This window comes from Haemaphysalis longicornis, unplaced genomic scaffold, assembly GCF_048455015.1.
Source record: "Haemaphysalis longicornis isolate Haplotype H1 unplaced genomic scaffold, Haemaphysalis longicornis Haplotype H1 scaffold_1, whole genome shotgun sequence".
Lineage (NCBI taxonomy): Eukaryota > Metazoa > Arthropoda > Arachnida > Ixodida > Ixodidae > Haemaphysalis > Haemaphysalis longicornis.
This window is the reverse complement of record NW_027526203.1, coordinates 307,019,740-307,043,722: the sequence shown is the minus strand read 5'-3', so window position 1 is coordinate 307,043,722 and position 23,983 is coordinate 307,019,740. Positions and strand designations below refer to the sequence as shown.

General features: G+C 48.0%; 1 protein-coding gene across 2 annotated transcripts in view; it reads left to right on the top strand.

Moving 5' to 3' along the window:
• Positions 1-6,322: 6,322 nt before the first annotated feature.
• The window catches only part of LOC144149666 (MAM and LDL-receptor class A domain-containing protein 1-like), a 308,201-nt gene continuing 290,540 nt past the window's right edge, over positions 6,323-23,983 (top strand). For both annotated transcript variants that reach the window (XM_077681331.1, XM_077681329.1), the window contains exon 1: positions 6,323-6,505. In XM_077681331.1, the coding sequence (XP_077537457.1) occupies positions 6,439-6,505 (67 nt within the window). In that variant the 5' untranslated portion in view covers positions 6,323-6,438. The remainder of the gene's footprint in view (positions 6,506-23,983) is intronic.

The window sequence follows — 23,983 nt, the reverse complement described above, 5'->3', positions numbered from 1 at the left end:
ATTTTGCCGCGTTCCACATCTTCCGCGCCATCTACTGAAACCTTTTGTTACCGTTGGATTTCTTGGAATGCATACCCAAGGGGGCGTCGCGAGCGCTTTTTGTATTTTTGGGTGGAAACGTTATTTTTCAAGGTGTATTTTTTTTAACAGCGAAGCTGTTTAGATAATCGTAATTTTTCGTGCCCGCAGTTAAAAATACCAAGAAATTGCCGAGCGGGCGCGCGTGAGCGCGGGCCTCGCGGCGACAGCCCGGCAGTTAACACCAACGTTTTGGTTAACACCAAGAAAACGCGGAGCGTTCGTGTGTGCGCGCCTCGTGACGACCGCCTAGCGTTACCGGAGCAAGTTTGTCAAGCCAAACATACCAACTTAGGGAGAGTGGTCAAAATTAGGCCCCCCCTCCAAAAAAAAAAAAAAAAAAAAAACTCCGGCATTCGCCGTAATCGTGGAAACACTTGCTCTGAACGAGATAGACACGCCATAGCGTACGCCCCTCCGACTTGATGCCCATTGATTATCACTTTATCACAACGAAAAAAGCTCATACTCGCAGCAACAATGATGGAATAAAGGTCGTTGCGGCAGCGATGAAGAAGCAAATCCGCTGCAATCGTGAACTGAAACCTTCGTGATGGTCGTGAAGGTTGCGTACAGCTTCGCTACCTTCAAGTCTTACGCGTTAGTGTGAGCTTCCTTCGTGTTTTTTATTTGGTATCGCGAAATTCAAGCAGTCATGTATTTTTGCATACGAAAGAACACTGCAAATACCAGTTATGTATTGATGTTTTACCTCAAATATGTGTATTGTTTTCTTTTTGCTGAACAATATTGATAAGTGGGAACATTGCCATCAGATCTATTGGTTTGAAAAGGGTTTGCCTACATAAACGTCCCATTCAAGAATTATTTTAAGTTTTGGGCAGGTTACTGATTCGAAGGACAGACATACAGACGTACAGACCAAAATTTTCGCGCTTAAGTAGCCCAGGAAATCAACGATAAAATTGAAAAGAAACGTTTGGTAGCTTTGCACAGTCATATAAATTCTTTGTGCATATGCGATCACCGGCGGGCGTGGTATTGTTCAAAAGAAGAATGGTAACTATTAGCCACTCGCCGAATCTCGTCATTCCCTTTGAAGAAAACAGCCCGGCAGCCTGATGTCCAGGGCCACCTCGTTGAATCAGGCGTTGCAACTGCTGCTCGAAGTCATTACTCCGGGGAGCTGGGACGAAAGAAGTATCACGCGAAGAAGCAACCTATGTAGAAATAACACACCTATCGGCTTAGTTTTATAAATGTCCATTATCGATTACCGCCGTGCTTGGATCCCTGGACGCTGCCTGGTATAGTGCCTGGGGCAACCCCCAAATGCACTTACACTACTTGTGTAGGTTCTGGGCTCTGATGGTTGGCAGCCGTCACTCGGGTAGACACAGGGCCCCGATGGTAGGTGAACAATGTAAATCATAAGGCAAGCTCAATTGAGCATGTTTGCAGAGACTGGGAAGAACAGAGTACGTTGATCAATGCAAATAAATGCGGGTAGGTGTTCTCACGTGTTAAGCTGACGCACGGGGGCGTCTAACACCTTCCCCAGTTTAGCTTGTGAAATATATGTGTGTCGAGCCTTTGTCGGCATTACCAAACACGTTGAAATTATGTACGCAGACAGAGGCTTATGTATCTACTTACATGTGTGCATTTTTTGCAAGTTTCATGAACGATAACGAGAAACTCAACAGCATGGCAACTGGCTGACAGGTTGTTCCTTCCCGATCAGCGAGAAAACACGCCCGGTTGCTCCAATGTTTCCTCTCCCTGGCCATACAGAGAACGGCGTGTCCTAAGCTTGAAAATAGCTCAGTTTCATATTAACATCGTCATACTGCGCAAGAAATCTCCCCTGCTTGTGGCTCGTTTCCGACCTTGTGCTGATAAGGCGTGGTATAAGACCTGAGTGTGATTTCGTGTACAAGTATATATGCTGACGTTATTTGCGAACATATTACGAGTCCCAACTGTTGGCCCTCAAAGACGCCTTCTCGGGGATATGTGGGTAGTGAATGCGGCTAGGAGGCCTTTGGTCCCACGTTTGAGTCCTGACAGGTGATGTGTTTTATCCGAGTATTTTTTTGAACAAGTGTCGAATATTTCGATCTCCAGACTGCCCCGGCGCCGTTCTCTAGGATGTGGGGTGCAGGTTATCTGATTACGGCTCGCCTGTCGAGAGAAGGGCGTTATACGGAACATGCCTGAATAGAGGGGTAACTAGGACGGATGTTTTTAAAAGGGGAAGCTTTTCACCTTGTCGTTGTTTACCAGTGCTGGTTTCGTGGTATAAATGCTCCTCTTTTCGGGATTTGATTTCACGTTTGACAGACAAGGCGTACCAGCTGGCCATTGCAGAAACTTAGGTTTCAAACATACAGGGGCACCTTGATTGCTGGCTTCAGTAAAGGCGGAAAGCGAGATTTGTTCTAAATTTACTGAAGCGGTGACACATTTCAGACGGCATGCGTTTTTCGCATTCACCTGCGCGGAACCGTTCTTTCGCCGCGAGAATCCGGATATTATTTTCACCTCCCAAAATACCGTCGCCGATGACCCTACCATCGTGCTTGACGGTGATAGCACTGTACTTAATTAAACAACCACTGGTGACGAAATTCTCTTTGACAAACATTCTGAAATGTCTGAACGGCTTATCGTTGGCTCGGACTACAATGAACCGAGCGTAATCTAAATTTCCCTTTTCCCATTCATTCATTGCTACATTCCACTTCAGTGATAATGATTAGATGCTTTCTAATTTCCCTACAAGTAGGAGCAAACGTTTCCCTGATAGCTCTCCGGGTCATTGGAAGAGTTGAGTCAAATATACGCGAGCGATTGTCGGAAGGATTCGAGGTGGTTTATGAAACTTGAGCTGAACCGAATCGAACTTTATTCTCATTTTACTAACGCGAAGGATTTACTTGGCTAGGTTGGCGATAGCGCGCACCGGCGGGAGCCCACACAAGGCGCACCCGACTGACACGCAAAAAGCGCCCTCAAAACACCTAACCCTCCGCGAGCGCGCAATTCCCATTGGCTACGACGCGTTCCATAGCGCGTGCATCAGAAATCTTCCTGCAGTCTCAGTTCACCTTTAGCCTCTGTGGAGGCACGTCGCAGCATCATAGATTGTGAGTCTGTTAGAAGTAGCTGCAGTGAGCCTGTTGTCGAGGCTGTAGCCCATAGTCGACATCGGCAGTAGGCTCGTCGATGAACCTGTAGTGAAAGGAAACGCTTTCGCGCTCTCATGCCATACTAATATGCGCAGGGATCCTCAGCAACCTTTCAGCTTCTCTGAAGCGGAAGGTCGTGGTGGAGGCGGGTACACACTTCAAGTCTGCTACAGCCCCAAGTGATCGTCCTTGCAAGTGCGTGCGTACTGATTCACAGCAGCTTTCAAAGTCTATTAAGACCTGATTCACACACTATGTGCTTTTCGTTTCGAAAAAAAAAAAAGAATTGGCAATAGACGTGTAAAAAACGGTAGAGTAAGGGAATAGTCCGTTTAAAGCGGTCTTTGGGCTACTCATGGCATTTGGTTGACGCGTCATTTCTAAAGCAAATGGGGTATAAAAATTAGTGAGGGGTCGTACCTAATACCTTTTGAGGTCGACGTCAATAAAATTTCGCAGAACACTTCGCCACCTGGCAATATGGAGGCGAAGAAAACTGTCCAGGAGTGCCGTACCGAGCGAGTGCCGGGCCAATCAGCTAAGCGATTTTCTAAGATAATCTTTGGTGCTAAGACACCGTCTTGCTTGCAAAAAAAGTGCCAGTTACTTTACTCTCTTCACTTGCTAGAAAGAGTGCGAGTGCCGAACTGGACGATGCTTCAAAGATATGCCTCGACAGCATCCCTCCAACGTGCGTAAAAGTCCGAGTGCACTTGTGACAAACGTTGTGACTGAGGGTGCGCGCCGGAACTCCCGGACACCAGAGTTCTACATATAGCACAACCAGAGGTTAGTGCGGTAGACAGCACAGGGTTCCATCCAGAATTTCGATGGGGGGAGGGGGAGAGTTAATTTTCCGAGGGGGTGGGGTGTTGGGAGGGTGTATAAATTTCTGGGCAGGATGCTCATGGCTGCGGAATCTTTTTTTTTTTTTTGGGGGGGGGGGGGGGGTGTCGAAATCCTTCTGGGGGGTGTTGGGGGGGGGGAGTATAAATCCCTGAGGTAGCAACAGTGTAAGGAATAACCAGGCTCCAAGCTACATCCAGTCATCTTCGCAGCTAAATAACTACAGTCACAACGCCATTGTTAAGTGCCTCATGGGACCTTTCGCTATATTTGTTATTGCTTTGTTCTTTTTTAAAGACGATAGTCTTTCTTGGGCTACTTAAACCCAGAAATTTTGGTCTGTCTGTATGTCTGTATGTCTGTCTGTCTCTCTGTCTGTGACTCGATTCAGCCACCCGGCCAAAGCAAAACAATGCCTGCGCAATAGTCTTTTATAGTCACAGCTACATCTACCCGTCTATGTCTGGTGTAATGTTCATACTTGTCAACATTGTGGAAGAAGAACAAGACATTACGCAAATATGAGACAACAAATCAATACAGAAGTGATATTTGCAGGGTTCCTTTTTAAAAAAAAAAATTCCCCCGCATTTCCCCGAGGGGGAGAATGTGAAAGTGCGAATGCACGGTTGTCGGCCCGCTTGCGGCGCTTGCGCTCGGCCCCCGCAGCCCACCGCCTCGCCACCTTCTCTTCCATCTCTTCCATCGGGTTTGTAATATCACGTGTACACCACGCAGTTATCAAGCCGCTATAACGCCGCTGAGTCGCCAACGCACGCCGCTGACGACGTAGTTTGAATGCGTTAAAGATATAAGGCGCGTCACTAACGCTGATATCACGTCGCGTCCGTGGCTTGGTCGGTAGAGCGTCGCGCTGCGGCCGCAAAGTCCGCGGATCGAAACCAGGCGCCGGATGCTGTTTCTTTATAGAGGAGCACTGCGGACGCCGACGCCGGCGGTGGATGGTTTGGGGTCGCTTATAAAGTGCATTCGCACTTAAAAATCAAACATGCTTGATTTTTGCGAAATTAAATACTTGATCAACTGCAGAAAAAGAATTCACTCAGCCGTCGCCTGCTGTCGCCCGCGCCACTATAGCTTCTGGCGCCATTTTAAGAAATCAACCGGCAACAGTTACGCAAGGTTTCACTAGATAAATTCCACGTTCTGCTTGCAACGCACGTGGAGTAGGGAAACGCGGTTCTATAAACGTTGAAGTAGCGTTCGCATCGAGACATCCGGTTTGGCGCAGTGGAACGCGGGAAATTTAACATTATTTAAGCAAACCTTTGGCGTCTTCACCTTGGGAGGAGCGCGACGCAAAAGGAACAACATGAGAGGTGAGCGGGAAGGCGAAGAGAGGCATTTACTACGCAAAAGCCGATAAAGACTGTCGTCTTTTAACGGCATTTGCAACGAAAGGAGCAGATACGCGGCCAATTTTTTTTTACTCAATTGCTCTTGCCGCAGTCAAATGCAAGCCCATTGCGCTTTCGGAATAAAGTTCTTGAAAGTCATCGGTTTTATTGCCCGCATCTCCTCTCGCCTGTTTTTATTTGTCTGTCTGTACACGCAAACATGACGAACCGTTTGCCCTCGTCCATGGCTGCCTTTTTGGAATTTTCCGCAAACATAGACATGTACTCTGAATAATGATTGCGGTGGCTTAGTCGCAAATTCGAGACCCTGCTGAGCGCGGGACCGTAGCTTGATCCTCAAACGCGGCGGCAGTTTTTGTTTTTATAGAGGCGGCAAACAAAAATGCTCGTGTCCGAGATTTCAGCGCGCGTTATAGATCGCCAGGTGTCACCTTCCAATGCGCTGCCCAGTTGCCGCGTCTGAGTGTAATACGCCGATTCGAACTTGAACTGAGTGGCGTAGGGGCAACACGGCTAAGGCGAAGTTGCTTTTGTCAGCATTCAAGGTATCCATCCGTTCAATAATTGCCGCGGAGATAAAGAGCAGCAAGATGAGCACGGAGATACGGTGCTAATGAGACCAGGCTTTTGGCTGAAAAAGAGATTGTGGGCAGCCGATCGTAGGATATTGCCGCTTTGTTCTTTGTTTTCAGCCTGAGCTTGACTGAAGGTAAACGCCGACAGGCTTGCTATCAACGCCCAAGGACAACGAGGAAAGCTCGCGATGAGGCATTCCACCTTTCTATTGTCTCGATGGCGTATCACTAATTTTGTCGTCCTCCAGATTACGCGAGAAACAGCCGGATGCACAATCGTGGCTTCGTGACAAGCCTTATAGGTGATTGTGACAGCTGAGCGGTCATACTGCCTTTGCGCCAGTCATAGATCACTGTGGCTGTCGCAGTTCTTCAGAAGAATCAGCTTGGTAGGGCCCCCTAAGAGACATGGGGTGGCCCGCAGCCAGCCTCTTACTGCTGCTGTCTTGCAGTCTCGTTTCGAGGGCACAGAAAGGTGAGATTCAAGCTGTTTTTTTCTTGCGTAGGCTTCATTTGCCTTAAAACGTGAGAGTTCAATGTCTGTACGCCACTCAGCATGGAAATTTACTCCTGTCTCTTAACCCTTGCGTGGTTGACCGATCCTGAACGAGGACAGACAGAAAGTTACTTGCTAAATCTTTGTAGGAAACACTATCGGGGGAAGTCTTCTCCAAAACGAAAATAGAGAGTCAAATGAGAACAAAACACAGGCTTCAGAAGCCATTACGTGATGTGTAGGACATAATTGGTAAGAACCGAGTGCAACCTTGCGTGGCGTCGCGATGCCCGAAAATTCTCTTGAGGGGCAATTTTTAATATAAAATGAAAAGAAAAAATAACGAAAGTGTACATCTGATATATGTGGTTAATTTGTATAGAGCCACGTTATTTCTCGCTCGGATAAACGAAACGCAGTTGTAAAAGAGGGAAATATCCCTATAAGAAATGCAGCAGTCCTGCTCCATTAGCCGGCAAGTTTTGAGAAAGTGAGAGCATTACCTATGAACAAAATCATAATGTTCAACAGCGCAACAAAGACACCACAAGAAAGCGAATAAACAAAGACCAGCTCTAGTCTTTGTCTACTCGTGTTTATTGTGCTGTTTCTGATGCGCCCTTTGGAACCAACAAGCCCAAAATAGGGTTCTCCAACCAAGTTCCGTACAAGTTGCGTTGCCTTAAGACAAACGGGCGTCTTTATGAGCCCGACCTGTAAACTTACAGTAATGGACAAACGAAACGTGACCACGAAAGTATGAACCGGAACACACAAATAGCGCGATTTCTTTCCATGCAAGCCAAATTGACACTTCGCCATCGGTCATGTTAGGCTCGGTCAGTACTTGGGAGGGAAATTGACGCTTGGCTTAATTACAGTTACAAAGTTGGAAAGTGCGGTTTTTCGAATATACCAATAGTGCACCATTATTGGATTTCCACGAACAGTATGTTTCAATTTTGCGTGTTCTGGTAAATATTTTCGTGTTCGAATTTCATTTGTCCATAACTGTACGCGTTCGCCAACAATAAATTCTATCTATGACGCTGTTCCCAGATTTCTAATAGAACGAGCACACTTCGCATATATTCGGCAAACGGTGAATTACGGGTGGAATAATATTGTAAAGGGGGTGGGGGTGGAATCGCACCTATGATTACACATAGAATTTTGAGTGAAACAAAAATCGAACTACATTAGCGGTACAGCCTCCCGCAATACCTTGTAGCAACCCTTGCGAATAGAACATTTCCTCCCACTACCATTTAGACGAAAAACTCACTGTGATTTGTTGCGACGCGTTTGCATGCATTGCTTGAGTTACACGCGTTTATTAAGGTGACAGCCTGATATGCCTCATGAGTAAAAAAATACCCGGTATTGCCCATATCGAATAGCTGAAAAAAATCCAAGTGTCGCGCGCCGTCATCGAACTTAAAAAATCGGCCACGTACACTGTAGGACAACCCTGTGGTCCGGCTTCGCCACAATGCACCCGATCGACTAATTCACGCCGACGAGAATTAAATTTCGGTGAATGACGCCGTCGAGCTTCTGATTAAACTCAAAAGTTTTCTCTGCGCTGTGACATCACGCAATGCATGCATGACGTTCTGCATTCCCCAGTGCCACACCGCAGATCCAGTTTTTGGTCAAAGGATGCATGTCGGGGAACCTCTACACCAGCAGGCGTTCCGGTGTCCGCCCCTAGGCGAGGCAACTTACGCCTCCGGGGGGACCTTCCTGTCTTTGTAAAGAACAATAAACACATACATACATACATACATACATACATACATACATACATACATACATACATACATACATACATACATACATACATACATACATACATACATTGGTACCTGAAGGGCACTGTGGGGAAGCTGAACCACGGGTGGCCTAACAGGGTATGTCGTTGAAAGACGATAGTCTTGGGCTCCCCCGCAACGTAACTTCCTTCCCTCTCTCCTCCTCCCACCCCCCGCGCTCGTCTCCTCCCCTCTAGCTCGCCCAGTGTTGTACGCGTTCCTCTAAAACAGAAACGAAAGCTCGTTCCTTGTTTCTTCCCAATTTTGAAACGAGTTCCCGTTACAAGTTCCTATACCGAGAAAGGAAGGCGTTGCAGTTACACTTCGAACATTGTAACGGGTCGTTACATTAACGTTACATTTTATTTTTTAAATTAAAATATAGTGTCACATAATCCTAAGGCGAAATCACGTGAGCAATCTTACACTCACATTGAACTACGTATATTATACGAATATGAACACCACCAGCTACACATTATCTGGATATCAAAAGAACCTAACAAAACGCTCCTAGACTAATTTTTTTCATAGAGCAGCGGACGTATTCCAGACATGCCTAAGTGCAACTGTGGTACTCGTCTATTACAAGTGCACCATATATATCGCTTACCGCTTGGGTCTTCAAGTGCGCAGTCGTGATACCACGTTTCAGATGTGGAAGAAGAAATTTACTCACATGCACGAACATACATGTCGTGTACAAAAACCGCATAAAAAAGAACAATACATACGCGTTTAATGAATGGGGAATCAATATTACAGTATGAGTGTGTGTGTGGGGGGGGGGGGGGGGGGGGGGAATGTCCATAACACATTTTCGGAACTTGGAAGAGTCCTTTGTTTGAACTCAACAAGAGTTGCATCTTGATGTTGGTGTCGGACAGACACACGTTTTTTCGTCAACACGTCGTTGGCAATGTTGAAGAGCCGTTTTACTAAAGCTCTTGAGGGTACTACTGTGTTGTAATTGAGAATAAGTTGGTTCAGTCCCTCAGGCTCGGGAGACCGCCTCCGCTTCTGCTCAAAGGCGTGTGATAGCATGCAACCCGCCTCTCCATGGACAGTTGTGTTTTGTGTATATTTTATTTGACGGCCGTTAAAACACTTTGTGGTGCCGTGCGCATAAAGTTGACCGTTGTTGTGATTTGCTCCTTAAATTTTCTCATGAGCGAGCATCGGTGCCTCAAAAACAAAGCTTGGGAGTGTTACTCTGCCGAATTAAGAATTCGTGTTCGCCTTTTCTCCCAGCCTTATCTCCTGTAACTTTATGCTATTCCCTTAGCCATGCAATAAACAGTCTTTAAGTTTGGCCTCCGGCTTCTCGCCGTCGGAGCGGAGGAACTCTGCGCACGGCAGCAGCCACCAGCTACGCTACCACAACTCGGCTTGCCATCGGTGCCCGGCTGAAGCCCTGGTCGGAACCGGTCCCTAACAATACACCACAGTCGCCGCACTGCTATAATGCTAAGGATCGAAAGGTGGCACAATAACTCCCAGCCAAACTCTAAAAGAAATAGTCAAAGTAAACCTGGCACATCACGAAACCGTGAGTCCGCTCTCTGCGAGAGAAAGTTTACGACGGTACGTTCGAGCGCCATGTCCGCGCCGTGGGGCGATAGAACGCCCGAGGTCAGATTCGGCTGGAAGCTCTCAGGGATGGTTGCTGTTGCGGATGAGATGTAGCTCTCGCCTCGCTTTGGGCGGCAGGGGCAATACTTAAAAAATCCGAGGCTGGGAACTTGACGCCTTGTTTTTCCACGCGGTGAGCGCAACGCTGGTGACCTAGCAGCGAAATCTTGTACGGCCCCTTCGGCTGGCTCGGCTGCCTGTACTGAAGAGAACACGCGTGCGATAGACACGGTGCAGACATGTCTTAACCTGCTCAGCTTTCACGTTCCACTCTTATGTGCGAAAGAAGAAATCGCCGCAGAAGACAAGACGAATCAAAGGGGCACCGAAGCACCTGTATCACGCGCATCTGCAGACGACGTAGCGACATGGCCGCGCGCACCCGGCGCAGCCTGCCGGACAGCCTGCGGCCCGCTGCGCGCTTATTCTTCTGCTTTGACTCTCGAGGGTGGATGTTCTGCGGAAGGGCGGGCAAGTCGGGCATCTTATAGAAAGTCGGGCATCTTATATAAGTCGGGCATCTTATAGAAAGGGAAACATAGTAGCGGTCTGTGGCTTTTTGTACTTGCTTCAACCCTAAAGCCTTGGCATCAAAAGAGTCACGCGTCACCTTAGCGATGGAACGTTTACAGAAGGAACGACGTTCCCTCTGCTGTTCCTTCGTAAACGTAACGAGTTACCGTTACAGTTACACACACTCTTAATGGAACGGGGGTGTTCCTACGTTCCTCCCAAAAGGAACTATAGTTCCAGGAATGCCGTTCCTTGGAACGCCGTTCCGTACAACACTGAGCTCACCCCATGATAACTGCATTGAAAACTTGTTTTATTCAACTTTCTAACGTTCTGACTGCTCGCGTACCATCCAATGGGACAAGGCGCGTCCATTTCTTTGTCTTCTCTTTTGTTATGCTTGGAACAGCAAGAACCGACACCTTTTGTTCCCGGCCGTGGCGGCCGCTTTTCTGATATGGAGGCGAAAAACAAAAACGCCCGTGTGTACGAGATTTGGCCGCACCTTAAAAATCCCCAGGGGATCAAAATTAATCCGGAGCCCTCCACTACGACGCGCCTCATCGCCTGCGCTGCGTCGGCGTGATAAACCCTACAATTTATCAATCGACACCGTTTGCTTTTACCTTCCTTGGTGCCCCTAGCGGCAGCACTGCGGATGATGCGAGCCCTATCCAACTAAAAGAATCGAATCAAGGAGCCATCTTGTCTTGCAGAAGTGAAAGGACAGCAAATCTGTTGGCAAAAGAATAACAACATTGAGCAACTATACACTATTCACACATGAATAGCGTCAAACAGCACGCAAGAGTCGTTGCAACTAGTCGTTACAGCTTGGTTGCAAACGTCGTGGAAAGTTACGCGGCAGGGCAGGCGACGCCCATCGTGACCAGACTACTTGTGAGGGGCCGATCTGCTTCGTCTCCCGTTCCTTCTTTTTGCTTCCCGCGTTATGTCTCGTCGGCCGTGGTGTTGCGTGATTGCCACTGGATGTGCACGTTATGTGGTGTGGCCGTAAAGCTTCTCCCGGGACGCTAATGGGTAGGCATCCTGTGTGTGGGTTTTTTTTTGTTTTGCTTTATTCCTTTTCGAGTGTCAGCTAGCTTCAATAACCTGTATGCTTCCACCACCTTTCTGAACACGGGTGGCACTAAGAATCCCAACCAACAATAGTCTAGCATCTTCGCGGTAAAAAAAAAAAAATTATCGGTGCACTTGAGTCTCCTTACGTGCTTTGAATGCGAAAGCATTAAGGCCTCCCCTGGCGATACTTATCTAAGAATTCATTACAGCTACAGCACATGCTCGTTCCACGAAGCTACAATAATATAGAAGTACGAAATTCCAAATGGCGTGCGGTGATTAATCAAGACGAAGAAAGTAAAGTGAAAATACGCAAACATGATGTAGCAGTAGTGAAGCCTTTAATAAATGTCGTTAAGGGAAGCCATATTGCTTTTGCATTCAAAGCACGTGAGTGCCAGGAAGAATTTTTCGGCAGTTATAGGACTTTAATGTATTTAATCATTTCGTAATCCCTGCGGGAAGCTAAACGACATGGTGGTAGGGAAATATATGGAAACTGACTGTGCGAAATGCGGCGAAATTTTGCTAAGTGTACGTGGAAGCACTTGTGCATATTTTAGGCGGTGTTTATACCTGAATGCTCAGGGGGAGACTAGGCATGCAGTAAATCCAAAGTCTGACTTCACGCTGGAGGTGTTTGTGCAGGCATTCAGTACTTATATATTTGGTTCAGCATTATGCCTGACGGGCATCATCATTACGGTACAGCAAAAGAGGCGAGAAATATAAACACCGAATGCTTTACTGCTCATAATTAATGAGCTCATACTGCTAGCGAACTTTAACACTGGACAAAGAGGAAAATAAAAGACGAAACACATGCTAGACTTCAACTTGCTTTGTGCCAAAAGAAGCACGCATATATGTACATATAAACAACAACAAAAAAAAAAACATTAGTTCGCGGAAATAAAACGCCGCAAGTTTTGCACTCACTCTTATCACTATTCACGCTGAATCACAAACAATACCTGGCAACATTACAGCACATGTTCTCTACCGACACGTGTACACACCAGTCACCGATTACGCATGGTCATCAGACACCCCTTCTCTATTAAAGAAAAAGATTTGTTTAGCTGGAAGGGCCACAGATGGTGCACTGACGCAGTTTTCGCCTTCCCTGTCTATCACAAAAGCCTCGAAAACTTCCCTATCACTTTGAGAACAAAATCTAAACAAGATGCGCGTCTGCATGAATTTTGGCGTGCACCCGCACCTATCATATCAGTTCATTAGTTAGTAACTAACTTGCCCAACTTAGCACTTTAATTGGCGAACTTACGGCTTGTAGAACAGCTCCACTGCTAAAAACGATGAACGGGGCTGGGAAATGTTTGGTTGGTCCACCACGAACGTCTCAGCCGAATATTACGTATCCGTTCTGACCGCGTTAGCTCTCAACGGGAAACTCGAAAAGTCGCCCGAATAGTCTTCTTTCGCTCAGTTGAATACCTTGCGCTATGGATGCACGAACTGATGTCACACAAGCTAAATATACAGTCAAACCCGTTTATAGCGGATTGCAATATGCACCGCGATTAGTTCGATATATCCAATAGTTCGATATAGCCGAACCCGCCTATAACGAACTTATCGTTAAAAGTTCGCAATCCGCAGGAGCCCCCTCCCTCTCCTCAACTCCACCATCCCCGCATGCAAAAACGAACACAGTAAAGTAGCCGTTACCATACCCAAAATAACCCATTTATTTCAAGTAGCCTGAACTGCCTACTTTGCAAAGAAAAAAGCGGTGATTTTTGTTTTCCCTTTCATTTTGGCGGCTTCAACTAGCATAGCACTCTCTACACGAAACATTATTTGCACCAGTTCGAGTCCGCGTCCTCCAAAATCTAAGAAGCATTGGCGGAGCACATTGACAGCCGGAAGCGCTTCATTATAAGCGTTGGGCGGCTTACACTCCCGACATCATCGGGAATGCGGGGGAGCTCTTCCCACAGTTCACGGATGCTGCTGTCTTGGTCCGGGCTCGCTGACTGCGCGGGTTCCGTCGTGAGTCCCGCGCGTCGGAAACAGTTACGGAAAGTGTCGGGCGTCATGTCGCTCCGTGCGAGGTGCAATGTCTAAGTCCCAACTCTTGCTCCGTGGTCGCGGCCAATCCACATCTCAATCGCCGCTCCGAGACCATGCATTTCGGCGGCCATTCTAGGCGCGCAGAGTTCGATATATCGGATGTGAACTTCGTTATAAGGAATATGTTTCCCATGTATTTCCGTAACTGAATTATTTTTGTTCGATATACAGCATAATTCGCTGTATCCGGGTTCGTTATAGCCGGGTTTGACTGTACTGTTGGCTGGTGGTGAAAACTGCGGTGCAGCGAGAGAGAAGGAGCACTGCATGAAAAAACGAAGCATAAAAACTGACGATGTGCGAAGGGCGAACTGCAGTCTTCTCGGTCACGGCGCATAGCTGCGCTGCGTCTCAGGAACTGATCGCGTGGTCACCGAACGCACGGCGGCGCGCGCTACTCTGCTGCATCTCGCAGTGCGTCACCGCCGCCGGCAAGCATGTTGTTGCAAATCGTGTTTGAACCTCCCACGCATATGTCAGATGGTTTGGATTAGTGGTGAACGGAACAGCGTCTGGGGAAAGTGTCAGGGCCTTTGCGGCGACGCACGAAACAAGAGTGAGGGGGAGATAGTGAAAGAGATAACGCCATAGCCGCGCGTGCCACCCTCCTCTTCGGCCTTCGCCAAGCACTCCTCTCCGTTTTCTTTCTGTCGTCGCTGCTGCGTTCGCTCACTCGGTTACGCGGACATAACCGCCGACGCCACAAAACCCAGCTAACGGCTGCCAAAGGGCTGCGCCCTAAAAAAGCGCAACAATTCCGAAGCACCAGTAGTCATGGGCTTCACTGAGCGGCATCCTGCGCTTTCCCTGAGTTTACGAAGGAACGAGCTGTTTAGGCGCAGCACTCACAACGGTGGTAAGGGAGACTGAGAGTAACACCGATGACATGTTGATCATAGCAAAATAGAGGGACTCTGAACGCCGCCCCCTAACAAGTCTCGCGGGGAGCGATTTCCGGTATGACGCTCTTTTATACCCAAGGAATAACACGACTTGGCCCCTGGCAGCACAACAGACTTCTCCGACTGCAGCGATAGAACAAAGGCGATTATGAAGGTGTATAAGAGAGGCGTCAAAGGGAGCCGGCCACTTGAGCCGATAAGGTGATGGTGTGCTAACAGCTTGCTACAGCTGCTGTTGATAGCGGCCGCAGCAGTGCTAAGGTGAGGCAGCACGAAAAAGAGTATGTCAAGGTAGGGCACTGGCGTTGAGGAAGGGCCACGGTCAGACACAAACAACACCCCAGGGCACAACAAAAACAAAACGAGGTACTCTATTGGATCACAGAATTGTTACAAAAGGCCAGTCGATGCTTAGACACCTGCATTAAGGAGCCAGCCAGAGCCTTTCTCGGGCAAGTTCGGTCGGCCTGTACATACTCCGCCGACGTTCTTTTCTGTTTTATTTCTTTTGCGGCTGGCCGGCAGATCAGTGAATTGCGCGTGGAGATGCCGGTTTCGAACCAAGGCGTATATTATTACCTTCATATGACGTTATCTCGCCCAAAGAAAAAAATGAAATAAAACGAATGAATACATTTCCAGAAAACAAATGCAGAAGGAAGCTGACCGGCCGTGTTATTTAGGTGCTGAACTTCAGTTCCTTGATGCGGATGTTTCAGTCGTACATTGTACGAGTTTTTGATTAATCAGAAGAAATTTCGCGTGGCTATTAACTGGGATTATTCCCAACTAAATGATTGAGAATAATTAGGAAATGTACGTGTAGCTTCGAGTATTGACTGTGCCATATTCGTCCGGTATATGTTAATTCACAGCGAACGTTCGCAGTGTCTGATTGCAGTTTTTCTTCCTAGACAGATTTTTGTCGGTCAAGGAGCCAAGGTTATACGTACTTTTTCTAGCAAGAAGTAGGCGATCATTAAAAAAATGGCGCGTATTTTCACTAGAGCGCGCATCGGGATACGATGGGCACACAGGCACAAAATATGCATCAATACGCCCAGCAACTGCTTCTGTTGGTTAATCTTCGTTAAGGTTCTTCTTCGCCTTCCCTCCAGGGCCCTCCCGTAGTCTTCTTCATTCATCATGTAGTCATCTTTTTTTTAAGCGTTTATTTTGCCACTGGGCGTAGATAAGGGGAATGAGAGGATGATGAGGAAAGTTTGTTAGATGAACATGAAAACATTCACCTCGCCTGTAAAGTCTAGGAGGGAACGATGATGGGGCCCATATATCCCTGCGTTGTATGCGGATGCGTCGTCTACGCGGAGGCCCGTCGCCGCAAGATGTCGCAGTCTCGTAGGACGCAAAGCGAGGCAAGACCACGGCAAGTGGTGTATGTCGGCTATTGCATCGCTGCGGTGGCAAACTGGGCAACCGGGATTTGTAAAACAATCCTTGAAGTGAGGCCATTGGCAGGTCACGGTGGGAGTTAAGGCCACCCCCACCCGGATCCTCCTAAGCGCAACCTCCTCGGCACGGTAGGACTCGGGGGGAGGATGGCAGCAGATGGTGGAATTAGAGCACGTGTACGGCGCCGGAGGTGTTCCTTTCTAGTCAGCAGGAGAGTCGCATCATCCATCTCTAACGGGGAAGCCAGAGTTGGAATGGAGACTGCTAGCCAGGCTGCTACGTCTGCCTTGCAGTAGGCCGTCAGTAGGTCACGCGGAACCCATTCAATCAGTATCTTGTGAGCAATTCGTGCCGCAAGGTGGTGAATACTCTGGGCCAGCATAGGGCTATGGCTCACTAACCGTAGTATGCTGACTGCTTAAAGGGCATCGGTGCGAATTACGATGCAAGCCTCGGGCCGCAAAGTGAGTCCAGTTAGAGCCAGAAGAGCCTCTCTAATGGCCAGAAGTTCCGCACAGTTCGTCCAAGTAGAAGTATGCTAAAGAGAACTGGTAGAACATTTGACCATCTGCGCTCACTTTGCTGCAAATTGCGTTCATAAAGTGTAGCATTTGGTAGTGGCTTTCTATGATTGCGGGCCCGGCCGTGCACGCAATACGCGTAACGTTTCCTGACTCTCCTGAACTTTCGCGCAGCGCCTTAATACAGATATACGCCTGTCAAGAGGCTGCCAAAAGGAAATAGCCTGGCTACGACAAACGATGCCGGATTCAGGCATCGCATGTTCGCTAAAAAACTGTGCACGCTTTTCTGGTCCAATGTCTCTTCCAACTTTTAGTGAACTGCGGTTATTTCATTGTCTCCCCAACGTTTCTTTTTCTTCATCTTCTAAGCGGCTTTTCCACCTCCTCTTTAGATACCATTGAGAACCTCGCGAGCCAGGCGAGTCTGTTCACTACTGTTCCCTAGGCTAACGTTACTGTCGTACAAATCTTCATAAAACGTTTCCGCTACTTTCATGATCCCATCCATGTTATTTTTCCTGATTCAACTTTCGCCTCTGGGTGCATACCTCATGCCTCTGCCAGTGGCAAGCTTCTTCTTCGTTGACGTTAAACTCGCCCTCTGTTCAATCTTTTGGAGGGCTTTGCCATGTTGTAGGAACGAATGTCACTGACCACGCTTTTGTTAATCAATTTCGACAGCTGTGTCAAATTGATTTGCTCCTCCAGTCTTGACAGTTATGCAGTAATCGCGCATTAACTCGAAGTCGTAAAATCCGCTGAAAATTTCGAGATAAGTGGAGTTTCGAGTTAGGCGAAATGTCGAAAATTTGTGGCCAGGTCATTGAAATTACAGCAAATGTTGGTAACAAAATATCCACTGCACAGGGGAGCTTTCGTAATAAAGGCAAAAAAGTTCGGAGGAAAAACAAATTTTTACTATTGCGGAAGAAAGAACTGCGTGATGATCGCCTGTTTCGCGTTTGCATCTGGTCCCAGAAAAGCGTTCTCGAGCTGCTCAATAGATCGCATCAATTGTTGGTCGCCACCGCTACATTCTACCTTGTTGCGAATCAAACGCAGCATCTTTGTTGTTTCTGTAGTTGTAGGCATTTCTCTAGGCTTTGTGGCGATTCAGCGCGTTGCTACCCTGTGCGCGCGCGCTGTAAGTTTAGTGTACTGCGGGGAAGCTGCGTGCGCTTGACGGCAAAGCTCACCTTTCTCAAACCAACTACGACGCACAGGAGCGTGTCCGCCGAGCGGGCGCTTGCTTGCGGTGAATCACGCCCGCGGCAATTGAAAAACAGACTGTTCAAGCGGGGGGCGTGTAGAGACTTGAATCTGCTAGTAGTCTCCGCTCGCCAAGATCTCCTGTCCCCCTCTTTCAGAATCAATGTGCGCCGGCTTCCACGAGCCCGGAAAAGAGTGTTCTTGTGCGTCTGAACTATGTTCGGGCCTTCTGAAAAGCCCTGGAAGCAGCGGAACCGTTTCCGATTCTGTGAATAAAACCCACCCTCTGGGCGGTTAGAATCAGATCGACATGTGGGGCTGAACTAAGAGCGCCGCTATGCCCATCGCCTGCTTGCTCGCCATGCAGTAAAACCAGTGAAGTTTTGCTCTCGGCCTTTTGTTGTCAACGCAAATGCTGATTGATTGATTGATTGATTGATTGATTGATTGATTGATTGATTGATTGATTGATTGTGGGGTTTAACGCGCGAAAACTACACAGGTATGAGGCGCGCCGTAGTGCAGGACAGGGCTCCGGATTAATTTTTACTACCTGGGGATCTTTAACATGCGCCGAAATCTCGAACACACAGGCGTTTTTGCTTTTCGCTTCCATCAGCTCTGCTCGCCTCTCGTACACCCCGCTACCACTACGTGACGGAGGCCACGGATCTCGGTACGGGGACGCCTTCCCCAATGTAACAGTCCTCATGATCAGCTGCATCGTCTGCAGCTCTATCAACGATGTAGGCGTCGTACAGCATTCCGGCAACGGGAACATCGGTTTCGTACAGCGTAAATTTGCCGTTCATGACCGCTTTCGGCGCGTAATGGGAGCAATGCGTAAGAAGGGAGACCTTATTAGCTGTCTGTAGCAGACTTTGCCTTGTGTTCTCTTTTTCAAGAGTTCGAGATATCCGCGGTCCCCCGAAAAAAACGTTTCAACATAAAAGGGGGGAAAATACAAGGCCCCTATGGGAGGCAAATTCACGGCGAAAAGAATATTTTAACTTAACTGATATTTCGAGATATCCGAGTTCGAGTTTACGAGGTATTACTGTATTTTCTCATTTTTCAATAGGATCCTTCGTTTTCTGAGAAAGTTCCCCAGTTTATTTTCAAGCTTGTGTTCTGTATACAGCTGCTGCTGTTTTTGTATGTAACATTCGTAATTTAGTTGTCTTTCAGTATAACCACGCAGTCATGACTCCCTCCAGTTATGACCGTGAATTCCTTACGAGGAATTATTCTGAACTCCTGCGCCCTGTCTCTTATTTACTGCAAATTTAATTTACTTCTTTTAAGTAGTTTTGTCCTTTCCCTTTCTATTTCCAAATGCAGTCTTAATCGGCTCCTCACCTATCCCGTGATACCTGCTCTTGACCCAGCCTAATACCTCAGCATCCTGCCCAGTAACTGGATTGACACTCATAAGGAAGGCGAATTTATTTTTAGTTTTACCGTCGGGAGTTTTTATGTACATTTATGGTGTCAGGGCGTCGAAAATTCGATGGAAGCCTAGCCTAATACAGCTCAGCTGCAAACACAGGCAATATTACAGTGAACGCGCCTGCCGCTCACACACTATGATACAACCATGTACGCACGCGTACAAATGCTATGCCCCACATCCCGCTTAATCCTCCTCGAAAGTGGCTGACCAGTGGGCGATGCCGCCTCTATTCGTGGGGCCTCCTACTGAACAGCGGGCAATCCTGGCCGTAGGTGGCGTAAAGCAATGACCAAGGGTTGAAGAAGATGTCGTAAATACCAAAGTATGTGTACGTGGGTCTGCACTGCGCTGTTGAGGAGGCAAGGTATTGTGCGCATTCCCGTAGAGCAACGTGTGTACGAAAGACATCCCTGATAACAGAGGTGAAAAAGTGCCCGACGACGTCGTGCTCGTGGTGCGGACAAGATCGGGTTCGTGAAGCCGAGCGCTTCCTTCAGGTTCAAACGGCGGTGTCTTACAGCTCAGCTATCCAACCGCCTTCACAGAGTGGATGGGACAAAAAAAAAAAAAAAAAAGAGAACACGCCATTACTTTACTGCGTCACAGTTAAATTGGTCGAGACAACGTTCTCAGCAACACGATTTCTGACTTCCTTGCCGCGAGGAGAAAGGAATATAATACCCCTGCTACACTGGGGTCTAAATGTCATTTGAACCAAATGTCATTTGACTCAAATGGGTTGCTTCAAATGCCATTCAGAATCCGCCGTGCTACGCTACAATTTCGATGGCATTTAAAAGCTTTCACAATTGTTCGCTGTGCTGTAGTGGCGCTGTCGTTACTCCGTTCCGTTTTCGTACACTAATACAACAATCAAACTTAGGAGCAGTCCGAGGGAGTAAAATGATATCAAATTAGAAGAGACACCAGTTTTGACTATAAATATGGCTGGCTGCCTTGCGTTGTTTTTTTTTTTTTGCAACTGACCCACTGGTTTTGAGAGTATGAAAATTAAATACGTTGATTTCGTATTTTAAGTAAATAAACAGTGAACAAAGTTCCACAAAAAACAATATTTTGTTTGTTTTACGTACGGAAGTATTATATTTTTTATTGCCGATCGAAGACGCTGCGTCCGAGAGTGCTGGAAATGGCATTTGAAATCTTAAATGTCTCTCTCTGCGCTCATTTGAGCCAAATGGCATTTGAAAACCTAGTGTAGCAGCACAACTTGGCATTTGAGTCAAATGTCATTTGGTTCAAATGACATTTAGACCCCAGTGTAGCAGGGGTATAAGACCTACATATCACGCAAACGGCTTTCGGAACTCCAAAATTAGCTATAACTCAAGAAGCCGCGATAAATTGGCCCGATTTTTGCCGAGTACCAGGCGCCACAAAAAAAAAAAAAAGCTCTGCGTTTGAGCAACCAACCTACTGATGAAGGCACACGAAAAACAAAACAAAATAACAAACAGAAGTAGTTCACTGATTCAAATGTGAAAAAAAAAATCGTCTTGGCGACCAACTTCTTGATACCCACAACCCCCGCCAACGCATCCCCCGGAATTCACTACGGAATTGTATATTCGTCGCCCCAGTTCCCAAGAGTATGGACCCTGCAGGGTCGCCGTCAAGCACGCATCCGAATGCTTCGCAAGATGCTTCGAGTTAACCCCAGAGACATCCGTTACGTTGACGCAACCAAATATGACACTAAACCAGCCTACGTGGTTGCCACCTTAGACCACCAGGGAATTGAACTACTTCCGCAACAGTAATCGGCAAAGACTCTACAACTGCAGAAGAAATCGCAATTGTAGCCCTATCAGCCACTACAGCTGAAGACATTATCACCATAGTTACAGATTATCAAGCTGCCTGTCGCCATTACGCCGCAGGTCACATTGCTCCCTTAGCTTTCCGCATCCTGCAGTCCATCGATAACCCCCGTGACTTCTACATTCTCTAGACCGCGGGACATGAGTCTCTAGAGGGGAACGAGACAGCTCATGCTGCTTCCAGCGCGCATATCTACCGGGTATTCCCCTCCGACACTCCAGCGTCACCGTCGGAACAATACCATTCTGTGCCCCCAAAATATAAAGATATCCTCCAACACTACCGCCTCGAACGCCGCGCCTTACCCCCACCCCACGGCAAGTTGACTAAGGGAGAAGCTACCCCCAACCGCCACCTTCAAACTAATACATACCCGCACGGCACCCTCCTCCACGCCGTCCACCCCACCTCCTACTCCGCCACCTGCAAGTACTGTCCCCAACCCTGCACACTCTACCACATGATCTGGCGTGCTGCCATACCCTATCCCCCCCCCCCCCCCCCCCTATCCCCTCCCCCAACCATAAGCAGTGAGAAGGCATGCTAGCCAGCCCAGACCCCTTCGATCAGCTTCGGCTGGTTGAAAAGGCCCGCCAGGCAGCGACCGCCTAGGGGCTTCTGGACTGAGAAGACTCACCATCGCCGTGGGTCCAGAATTACGATGCAAATAAAGTTTATTCCTCCTCCTCCTGCTTAAATCTACTTCACCGTAATGGACCTGGATGACCTATAGGTGCATCCAAAAAAAGTTCACCAAAAACGATGCCCAAAATCCCATTTCACTAAATAATAGTCTGCGTTTGAGCCTCACGCAATGTAAACGGTGGTGATTGCATTTCATAATGCCGTAGCGCAGAGAAAAGTGGTCTACTTGTTCAATCGAGCGCGTTTTTGTGAAGCTAATAGCTGCCCTGGCTGGACTTCAGTGCTGACCGCAATTGTTTGACACTACCAAATGGGCGCCCGTGTAGGCGGCACCGGAGGGAACAACGCTAGGCGAGAGCGGAGCATCTTAAAAATCCAACTGCGCGCAAATTAACGAGGACGTGAACACACTGAAGACACCAGTGTGTTCACCACCAGTGTGAACACACTGTTCAGTGTGAAGACACCAGTGTCTTCAGTGTGTTCACGTCCTCGTTAATTTGCGCGCAGTTGGATTTTTAAGATGCGTCAATACCAACTTGCCCAACTTTCGACCCTTTTACTGAGAGCGGAGCAATTGCTGATAGCGTATCTGGCACCTCCGGTGGAACCTGCGCTAGTGCGTTGCTACGGATCATGCGCAGTGACTTCGCAGGCAGTACACGACACCCCGCTGGGTTAGCGTGGCGACTACGCTTGCGGAGGCTCTGCGGGACCATTGCAGGCGCACCTAATGACCACGGTGCTACGAACCTATAGATTATATTAAAAGGTTGCATTGCTCACCGCCGAGAGGGTCTAGTCTGCATGCCTTAATTTTGTTTTCTGTATCGTTATCTTCATGGCTGCGTTAAGGCTAAGTATGGCTGCCGTGGCGTGGGCCTCTGCGAGTCTGATTGACAACGCCCCGCAGCCTAACCAAGGGCGCCCCCACGCAGAGTGCGCTCGCCATCCCTAGAGGCGATGTACGGCAACTACATCAGAGGTCGATTCCGCGGGGCGTTGAACCGTGCTCAGGGTAAAAGTACAAAGCAACGCGAAGCGAAGTGATGTGGACCCCAAGAGACGCGGCATGGCGCGGGTCAGACGCGACTACGAAGGGGCTCCTCCAAGCTCCTTCTAAGAGAGTGTGAAGAGGGACTTTGTCCATTTTTCAGATCCTATCACATTTTTATTTTGTATGCATGGACCGATAAAGCGTTGAATAGGATCCATAGCATATTTTATGAGATGAGACCGCGAAAACATTTTTTAGGCTAAAATTGTCGACGTTTCTTGGGCCGATGTCGACGTTAAGTCTATAATCTCGACATCGGATTCACTGCAGTTCTCGTTGCACAATGCCTGTCTATGCTGCTGCGACACTGCATTGACGGAAACTGAGGGCTGACCGAGACTGCGGGCGAGAAGTCTGGTGCGCTTTTCTTTGTGCGTTATTTTCTCTAATGCACGGGCTATAGAACGTATTGAAGCCAATGCTAAATGAGCGCATGTCTCGTGTGTCTTAATGTTTTATTTTTTCTGATGGCCGAGTGGTTCGGTTTATAAGGAAGCAATGAAACGCGTCTCCGCCAACGGAAACTTAAGTTGTCCGTACCAAGGAAGAGTAGCGGCGATTAAGAATAGAACAGAGTCGTCTCTTTCGGTGACAGTCGCCGGAGACATCGTTGTTTTATACTGCAGTCACGGGTCTCGTCCATGGGAATAGCCCAGCAGGCTTGCTTGGCACGCATATCGCCCATCGCTTTCTCATCTCATGCATTTCGCGAAGGTCGCTCTCTCGGTGCGCTGTTGGTGAATCTTAAGTGTCCCAACGGCGGTGATTGGCCAGAGAATGCTCGCTAGAATCTGGGGCCGAATACTATAGGGCGATAGAAAACTTCCGGCGCGGTCGATTTCTCACACGGCTTCCCGTGACGCGTAAAAATGTCACAGACACCGGTGCGCAGAGCTATGATACCGTGCGTGAAATCCACCCCGCCTCAAGTTTCCGGCTCCTCCCCCCTCATAGGATTTGGTCCCTGAAGTTAAGCCTGGTGTGCCCCACCGCATGCGTTATCAGTGGCAATGTCGATAAGAACGAGACACCAAAAGTAATGAAAGCGCCTGTAGACGCATGGTCCTGTGTCCTGAGTTAGCTCCAACAAGACTAAGAAACGGACATGCATTTAAAGGTACCCTGCAACAACTCTTTTTTCAAAATTTTTCGAAATCTTAAATACTTGCGGAACGTAGTCAACCAACACATCCAGTACTTCGATTAGGGGTTCGCGAAGTACCTCAGCCAAAAATGGCTGCTCTATGCCCACCAGAGAACTGGAAACTTGCTC